This window comes from Onychostoma macrolepis, chromosome 01 (genome assembly GCF_012432095.1).
Source record: "Onychostoma macrolepis isolate SWU-2019 chromosome 01, ASM1243209v1, whole genome shotgun sequence".
In the NCBI taxonomy this organism is placed as follows: domain Eukaryota; kingdom Metazoa; phylum Chordata; class Actinopteri; order Cypriniformes; family Cyprinidae; genus Onychostoma; species Onychostoma macrolepis.
The window spans coordinates 46,750,125-46,760,124 of NC_081155.1; the positions used below are offsets into that span (position 1 = coordinate 46,750,125).

At 37.8% G+C, this 10,000-nt stretch overlaps 1 protein-coding gene across 1 annotated transcript in view; it reads right to left on the reverse strand.

The window, feature by feature from the left end:
* Window positions 1-10,000, reverse strand: part of cul4a (cullin 4A) — a 24,088-nt gene that overhangs the window by 6,115 nt on the left and 7,973 nt on the right. The window contains exons 9-18 of the mRNA XM_058759698.1: window positions 8,826-8,893; window positions 8,599-8,717; window positions 6,451-6,643; window positions 5,279-5,383; window positions 5,063-5,173; window positions 4,097-4,182; window positions 3,740-3,847; window positions 3,456-3,569; window positions 2,717-2,822; window positions 2,176-2,348 (exon numbers count right to left, since the gene is read on the reverse strand). Of these exons, the coding sequence (XP_058615681.1) occupies window positions 2,176-2,348; window positions 2,717-2,822; window positions 3,456-3,569; window positions 3,740-3,847; window positions 4,097-4,182; window positions 5,063-5,173; window positions 5,279-5,383; window positions 6,451-6,643; window positions 8,599-8,717; window positions 8,826-8,893 (1,183 nt within the window). The remainder of the gene's footprint in view (window positions 1-2,175; window positions 2,349-2,716; window positions 2,823-3,455; window positions 3,570-3,739; window positions 3,848-4,096; window positions 4,183-5,062; window positions 5,174-5,278; window positions 5,384-6,450; window positions 6,644-8,598; window positions 8,718-8,825; window positions 8,894-10,000) is intronic.

The window sequence follows — 10,000 nt, forward strand, 5'->3', positions numbered from 1 at the left end:
CACATATCGGTCAACTACTAACAATAACTACTAACGCTTGCGAACGAACTTTGAGGTCGGCTTGAGAAAGCCTAGCTTGAACATTTGAAGCAGCTGTTTATATAGATAGATAGATACATGTTTTTAGCACATTGCTAGCATAATTTAACGTTGTTAGCATGTTTTGACATGATTAACATGTTGCTAACATGTTTTAACATTTTGTTAACCTGTTTTGGCATGATTACCATGTTCTTAGCATATTTAACATGTTGTTAACCCATTTGTAACATGGTTTAACATGTTGTTAGCATGCTAACATGTTTATTAGCATGTTGTTAACATGATTAACATGTTAAAATGTTTCTAGCATGATTAGCATGTTGCTAGCATTTTTAACATTAATAGCATGTTGTTAACTTTTTTTCTAGCATGTTTTAACATGATTAACGTGTTGCTAACATGTTTCTAGCATGATTAACATGTCGGTAACGTTTCTAACATTGTTAGCATGGGGTTAGCATGATTAGCAATGCTAACATGCTGTTAGCATGATATTGCACATTGGTAGCATGTCTTAACATGTTGCTGGTATGATTTCCCTGCTGGAAAAACCAGCATAGACCAGCGTAATTCCTATACTGGTTTATGCTGGTCTATGCTGGTTTTTCCAGCAGGGTTAGCATTTCATTAACATGATTTAACACATTGCTAGCATGTTTCAACATGATTTTACATGTTACCATGTTTCTAACATGATTAGCATGTTTTTGCTTGTTTCTAAGATGATTAGCATTTTGTTAACATGATTAGTACATTGTTAGCTGGTTTTAACATGTTGCTAGCATGATGTTAGCATGGCTAGCACAGTGCTAGCATGATTAACATGTTGCTAGTATGTTTCTAACATGATTAGCATGTTGTTAGCATGTTTCTATCATGATTATGTTGGTGGCATGATTCTAACATGATTAGCATGTTGTTAGCATTATTAGCACATTGCTAACATTTCAGTATGTTGCTAGCACGATTTAGCATGTTGTCCTACAGTCATTAAGCTCTGCTTGTGACAGACAGCTCAAACACTCTACAAGTCCCTCAATGAAAGTCTATGGGACTTTTCATAGTTTTTATAATCCGTTTAACAATATAATCCGTTTTTATAAGTCCGATCAGTTAGAAAAGATACAGCAACCGGAGTCAGACCAGTCTGAAGATCTGACCCAAGTTTGGTGTTTGTAGGAGAATCTCAGAAGTAGTAATTGAAATAGTAGATTAGCTTTCTCAAGCCAACCTAATGAATGAAACACAACACTGTGAATGTCTCAAATATACTGAAATATCTGCATATACAGTCAAACCAAAATTTATTCAGACATCTTCAACATTTTTCACATTATCACAGTTTATTCACTATAGTTTAGAAAATGGTAATAAAATATGAGGAACTCAAAGTTAAACTGTCAGAACAAATAGATCTTGATAATGTCAGATAGCTTTGATAGGTATGTAATGAATTCACTTGAATAGCTGTCAGCTGTTAAATTTAAGAACACGATTAGATAAAACCAATTTAGCTCTCAAACAATTACCAAGAAATGCTTCGTTTTGTTCAGTCTGTGTGTAAAAAGATCACATTAGCAATTAAAGAAAAACACTGAAGTAAAACACGCTCAGCTCAAAGTGTCTGAATAATTTTTGCTCCCAAATTTTACTGCTAGTCCACTTTATGAAGAATATTTGGGTGTAATATGTCACAGTTTACTGTATTTTGCTATCCTCACGTACATAAATGAACTATAGTCTCCTGCACCCGCTAGTAAAAAAATATCAAAAGTTATATCTGGTGTCTAAAAAAAATCTTTTGGTTTGACTGTATATGCACATTTTGCAATCAAATTCAAATATGTTGTTTCTATGTATATAATCTAGAACTTAATCAATAGTTTCATATTTTCCATATTTTTTTATTTGATTGTCTTTCACAATGCGTGTGGTTCCTGTAGTTCTTTCCCTCATTGTACTTTTGCCTTTTTGTTTGATTTTCAAATGATTTTAACTTCAATTAGTGTTTTATGACGCTGTGATTCTCCTCGTAGCTGCTTGGTTTGGTTCGTGGATTATTACTCTTTTTTTATAATCTTTATGGGAAAATGAGTGGGAATGAATGCGCTGTGTTCACATTCACACACTCACCGTCTCCTTCATCTGGATCTGGTTGATCTTGATGCGGAAGAGTTTGTGTCTGAAGTCGCTGTTGAAGTGGAAGCGGTCGCCGTCCTCCACGTCTTTCCCACGCGGTGTTTTATTGAGCACTCGCGCTTTCCCACAGGCCAGAGACTGCAGCGTGCGCTTGAGCTCACCGTCCTCTGACACACACACACACACAAACCAGTGTTATTGACCGCCACACACACACACACACACACGTTCGTTTTTGTGAAAAGTGGGGACATCCATAGGCGTAATGGTTGTTATACTGTACTTACTGTATGTGCTATTGTCCTACACCAACCCTACACCTAAACCTACCCCTTACAGGAGACTGTGCATTTCAACTTTCCCCAAAAAAACCTCATTCTGAGTGATTTATAAGCGTTTTGAAAAGTGGGGACATGGGTCAATGTCCTGAGATGTCACCTTCACCTTGTAATACCTGTCATACCCTCGTCATTATACACATCTATGTCCTGACTTTTCACAAAAACGCACACACACACAGACACACACAAAGTACCGATGCCTGTGGCCGCGCGGATCTCCTCCACCGAACACTCGTCAGTCTCGTTAAACATCAGCAGGACGAGAGTCTGAAACAGAGACACCTGCAGCTCCTTCTTACCCTGCAGAGACACACACACATCTGCTGTAGATATAACGGTCTCAAACAATCTCTTCTGCTCACAGAGGCTGTGGTTATTTGATCGCAAATACAGTAAAAACAGTGAAATATTATTAGAAATGTAAAACAGCTGTTTTCTATGTGAATATGTGTTAAACTGTAATTTATTTCTGTGATGTGCAGCTGTATTTTCAGCATCATTACTGCAGTCTTCAGTGTCACATGATCTTCAGAAATCATTCTAATATGCTGATTTGCTGCTCAACAAACATTTATTATTATTATCAATGTTGAAAACAGTTGTGCTGCACAATATTTTTGTGGAAACTGTGATCCATAAATGTGATACCTTATCAATCAATTATTTGGGGTAAGATGAAAAACCCCCCCCAAAAAAACACTTTTATTCAGCAAGGATGCGTTAAATGGATCAAAAGTAACAGTAAAGACATTTATAATGTTTCTATTTCAGATGAATGTTGTTCTTTGAAACTTTCTGTTCATCAGAGACTATTTGCCATAATTTCCGTGTAATAATTTAATCTTTTATTCATAGTATTAATATTTTTCATCTCACATTTAGGACTTTTTATCTAATAAAGACTTCTTTTGTCATAATTGTGTGTGTGTTTACCTCTTTAAACTCAGTCTTCAGCACTGAGTGACCCAGTGTGGGCTGCCACTGAAGTTTACGCCCACTGTGTTTCCCCAGATAGAAGAGCTTAAACACCTCCTGAAGCTTCACCATCTGAAACGCACACACACACACATTCATCAGACAAGCCGTTGCATGTCCGCTGTATTAACCACAAACACACACTCATACCGATTAGTCAGGGCGTTGAATATCCACATTATCCCCACAGACTCACACACACACACACACACACACACACACACACACACACACACACACACCTCAGCGGGCAGATGGACGTCCATCGGTATGTATGAGGGCCAGTGGCCCATCGTCAGGATGTTGACGGTCAGCTCGATGTTACTGGGATCACTTTGGTTCTGCATGTACTGGACACACACACACACACAGCATTAGAACTCTCATATGACACACAGATCAAACACACATCACACATCAAACCACGTGTGAGGAGCTCAAAATGAGCGGGAGAGATGCAACACCTCACAGGAAATCCTGACAAACACTTACTTCAAATGTTCCATCTATCTATTTATCTGTATTGATCTATCTGCATGTATAAATACTAATAATGAAGAGCGTGTGTGTTTAGGAGTGTGTATCTCTCACACACACACCTGTTTGAACTGGATCATGATGTCTTTGGAGAGCTCCATGTCTTTGAACATCCCCTCGAGTTTACTGGTGAACGCTGCTCCACACTCTACAACACACACACACACACACACACACACACACGTGCCACTTCAGAGAGCAAGTACTGCTGCAGACACAGATGTGCAGAAATGGACAACAGTTAAAGATGCATTGTGTTGTTTCTGCTCCACCGGAAGAATCAATCAGAATCACAGTCTGATCAGATCAACCAATGACGAGAGTCTGGGGGCGGAGCTACCTAATTGTAATCTTTTGAATATATATATGTTTTATAGTGTATATTAATACTTTATTTAAATTTTAATTATTAGTCATTTTCTCATGTGCTTTTGTCATTTTTATTAACTTCAAAGTTTTTTTATATTTCTATTGTTTGCAAAATGATCAAATGTTCCTTTAACGTTTGCATAAAAATGTTTTTAAAACACGTTTTGCACATCCAGAAATAACTTTCATAACTTAATTGGAACATTAGCAAAACGTTCTTACAACATATTTTTATTAGTAGGGTGCCACAAAGAATTTATTTATCCATTTTAATTATTTTAGGACTGACTGAAATAAAATTAGTTTATGTTGAAGTTTTTCATGTACTATTTATATTTCATGTTCTTTTACCTCTATTGTTTGTAGTTTTAGTTAGCTAGGGTTAGTTGTACTGTTTGATGTGTGTGTTCAGAAATGTGTTCAGTTGTGTTTGGTGCCAGAAATGACGCGCTGCAGCTTTAAGAACTAAAGTTAAATAGTCACAGTGAAACTGATTAGTGTTTTTACTGGATGCATCTGATTTCACTCAAACCAAGGCAAAAATAGCAACCCAACCACAGCAATGTGATCACTTCCTGTTCACATGAGCATGTGACTGATCGGTGGCGTTTCCACAGCAACCGTCTGATGACCAATGAGAAGTCAGATGGAGAACGAACCGTGTTTGAGTTTGGACAGCATAGACTTCTCCGCGTCCACCGAAGCGCTCTTTCCCACCAGCAGACGCTTGGCCAGATCCTTCTTATAGAAGGCCTCAAACACGTCTTTCCCTGCAACGCACACACACACACACACACACACACACACACCACAGAATGAGTTCAGCTTGATCTCTGTATGACAGTCATGTGAACTGAAGCTGGAGTCCAGATCACCGTGGATGAAGCGGAAGATGATCATGATCTTGTCCAGAATCCTCTCCAGCTCCTCCTCGGTGGCCTCCTTATTTCCTGCCCGCAGTTTAGAGTCCACATACTTCGCTGTGAGGAGACCAGATCAGATCAGAGGGTCAGTGAGGAAGAAATTATTCATCAAGGACGCATTGAATTCATCAAAAGTGGCAGTAAAGACATTTATAATGTAACAAAAGATTTCTATTTCAAATAAATGCTGTTCTTTTGAACTTTCTATTCATCTGTGAATCCTGAAAAAATAAAATGTAGCATGGTTTCCACAAAAATATTGTGCAGCACAACTGTTTTCAACATTGATGATAATCAGAAATGTTTGTTGAGCAGCAAATCAGCATATTAGAATGATTTCTGAAGATCATGTGACACTGAAGACTGCAGTAATGATGCTGAAAATACAGCTGTGCATCACAGAAATAAATTACAGTTTAACACATATTCACATAGAAAACAGCTGATTTACATTGTAATAATATTTCACAATTTTTACTGTATTTTTGATGAGCATAATTTATGAGTCATTTCATGTCAGATTTTATTGCTGATGTGAATTATTAGGCTGCACAATAATGGTGAAACTGTTAATCATGAATATTTTGCTATATTTTTTGCATTTCATTAGAATTAATGCACTTTCAAATGAGCACAAATCAAGAGAATGTCAGCTCGCACGGTTTCCTCGCAGATCGCAGACATGAAAGAAAACAGACAGTATTTCTTGAGTTTGCTGGTGTTTTCAGATTATCATGACTTTTGTGTAATACAGAGAGACTCTATTAATGGTTGCCAGGTTGGGAAAAATAAGTAAACCACAGGGCAGAAAAAGTATCCATTTATGAAAAAAACACTTGATTTAAAAACACTTGAGATCTGGCAACCATGACAACTTGTGGAGGCTTGTTACAAATGTAAGATCACACAAATGCAATATTACAATGAAACACCTTCAGAATAAACAACCAGCGGGCAAATATCATAGATCATAATGCTTGAGAAATGGTGGTCATAATTAAAATACATCACGCAGCCCTATGAAACATGTTATTTGAATGTGAGTTTGGCCAGCAGCTCTTGAGGATTCAGTGTGTCAGAGTTTGTCTCGTACGAGTGAGCGCGTCTGTGGTGTCGTCACTCACCGATGAGCTCGGCGGGTTTGTTGGGTCTCTTGTTGATGAAGCTCTCGAAGGCTTCCTTCATGGCGTTGATGAAGCTTTCGTTCCTCTGGAAGCAGCGCTGCGTCACGTGGTCCATCTTGTCCTTGAAGTCCAGCAGCTCCTGAACCATCTCTTTATCTCTCTCCGGAGAACTCACGATCTCTCCACCGAAGCTCTGCAAGACCAACAGTCATATCTTGGGATAACTGAGATCCTGTTATCAGTTTTACTAATAATTTGAATTATTTTAATTTTGTTGCTTTTATCATTTTTTTATTAGGTTTTTTAATATATCTATAGTGTTTTAAATTTTATTTACATTTTACTTTTAGGTTTTTTAATACATTGAGTTACTAAAAGAAAATGAGAAATGTTGCATTGACATCTAGCCGAAATAAAATGGACCACAAAACCAGTCATAAGGGTAAATTTTTTGAAATTGAGATTTCTACATGAATAAATCATCTTTCCATTGATGTATGGTTTGTTAGGATCGGACAATATTTGTCTGAGATACAACTATTTGAAAATCTGGAATCTGAGGGTGCAAAAAAATCTAAATATTGAGAAAATCACCTTTAAAGTTGTTCAAATTAAGTTCTTAGCAATGCATATTACTAATCAAAAATAACATTTTGATATATTTACGGTAGGAAATTTACAAAATATCTTCATGGAACATGATCTTTACTTAATAAAGAAAAGAAAAATGTATAATTTTCAGCCATACAATGTATTGTTGGCTATTGCTACAAATATACCTGTGCTGCTTATGACTGCTTTTGTGCTGCAGGGACACAATTAAGTTTTTTTTTTATCTATCACAATCTAAGTTTTATTTTATTTCTCAGATAGCTCCTTCAAGGTGTCTTGGAAAGGTGAGGTATCCAAGTCGCAACATCTAGCTACTGGTGTGCCTCAGGGCTCAGTTCCTGGACCACTTCTCTTCTCTGTCTACATGGCATCACTAGGTTCTGTCATTCAGAAACATGGCTTTTCATATCACTGCTCTGCTGATGACACTCAACTCTACCTCTCATTCCATCCTGATGATCTGACTATAGCTGCTCGCTTCTCAGCTTGTCTAACAGACATTTCTTGCTGGATAAAGAACCATCACCTTCAGCTCAACCTTGCCAAGACAGAACTGCTTGTGGTTCCATCAAAGTCATCGTTTCATCACAATTTTACCATCCAGTTCCATCACTCCATCAACTATAACTCCCAAACAGCCAGACATCAACCAAAACAGCCAGAAAGTTGTGCAGCTGAATCCTTAGCCATCTTCAAGAATCGGCTAAAAACACATCTCTTCCATCTTTATTTGACCCTCTAACTCTAACACTCTCTACTCTAATTCTATTTTATCTTTTTTTTTAATATAAAAAATATTAATTTTCTAACTGCTTGTTTCCTTTAAAATGTTATTTATTTATTTATATAAAAAGGCCTCTAACACTAGCTTTCTTAATTAAATAAATTCAATTATAATTAAAATTTTCTTAGAGATAAAAATCTACCTCAGCTTCTGCTCTAAACTAAACTTTACATCACTATAAGGTTACAATTAACAACAGAGCCCAAATTTAAAATCAATTACTATTTATTTTTAACTATAATAATCAACACTCAAAAAAAAAAAGTATGCATGCAAACACAAATTCTTTTTAAATTAAAATTATACAATTTCTATTTGTTGTTGAAGTATAATCATTTACAGAGTCATAACTTGTTTAATAAAATATTTAAACATATACATTAAATAACTAATACATCACTAACAGTTAAAGTAAATATGAAGTATAGTCTAATATTTCGCAAAATGTTCTTCACTTAATTTCTCTAGCAAATAACGAGCTGTAGACACCGATGAAATGCTACGTGACATTTTGTTTACGAGCTGTTTTAATGACATCTTTCCTGATTGAGCTATTTTAATGACATATATAAATACTCAAAGAAACCTTGCTATGTGTACTGTGTTTGGCTAACTGAGACTTGTCACAGCACTTGCATATCGTTGCTCTTTTGTTGGTTTTTATTGGTTTTTATACAAGTCGCTTTGGATAAAAGCATCTGCTGAATGACTAAATATAAATGTAATGTATTTGTGGTTTGGTGTGTGTGTACCTTAATGTATTCTCTCCAGGCCTGCAGCAGCACCGTCAGCCCTCCTTTGACTTTACTGAAGAGCTCATAGAGCAGCGTCAGCTCACACACACGGTTCTCATCCAGCAGTATCCGCAGGCCTGCAGCACACACACACACACACACACAATCAATCAATCAATCAATCAATCAGCTGAGCGTGTGTTTCAGTATGTCTCCAGTCTCTGATCTGTACTCATGATCCAGACCTTTCTGCAGAATGGCGTTCATGTGTTCTCCCAGCAGCTGCTTCTCCACTGTGGCGATGAGCGGCTTTCTGTCACACACAGACAGGTGTTAGAGCAGCGATTATACGACATATACAGTGGGGCAAAAAAGTATTTAGTCAGCCACCAATTGTGCAAGTTCTCCCACTTAAAAAGATGAGAGAGGCCTGTAATTTTCATCATAGGTATACCTCAACTATGAGAGACAAAATGAGGGGAAAAAAAAATCCAGAAAATCACATTGTAGGATTCTTAAAGAATTTATTTGCAAATTATGGTGGAAAATAAGTATTTGGTCAATAACAAAATTTCATCTCAATACTTTGTTATATACCCTTTGTTGGCAATGACAGAGGTCAAACGTGTTCTGTAAGTCTTCACAAGGTTTTCACGCACTGTTGCTGGTATTTTGGCCCATTCCTCCATGCAGATCTCCTCTAGAGCAGTAATGTTTTGGGGCTGTCGCTGGGCAACATGGACTCCAAAGATTTTCGATGGGGTTGAGATCTGGAGACTGGCTCGCCACTCCAGGACCTTGACATGCTTTTACGAAGCCACTCCTTCGCGTTCGGGCGGTGTGTTTGGGATCATTGTCATGCTGAAAGACCCAGCCACGTTTCATCTTCAATGCCCTTGCTGATGGAAGGAGGTTTTCACCAAAATCTCACGATACATGGCCCCATTCATTCTTTCGTTTACACGGATCAGTCGCCCTGGTCCCTTTGCAGAAAAACAGCCCCAAAGCATGATGTTTCCACCCCATGCTTCACAGTAGGTATGGTGTTCTTTCTCCTCCAAACACGACAAGTTGAGTTTTTACCAAAAGTTCTATTTTGGTTTCATCTGACCATATGACATTCTCCCAATCCTCTTCTGGATCATCCAAATGCTCTCTAGCAAACTTCAGACGGGCCGGACATGTACTGGCTTAAGCAGGGGACACGCCTGGCACTGCAGGATTTGAGTCCCTGGCGGCGCAGTGTGTTACTGATGGTAGCCTTTGTTACTTTGGTCCCAGCTCTCTGCAGGTCATTCACTAGGTCCCCGTGTGGTTCTGGGATTTTGCTCACAGTTCTTGTGATCATTTTGACCCCACGGGTGAGATCTTGCGTGGAGCCCCAGATCGAGGGAGATTATCAGTGGTCTTGTATGTCTTC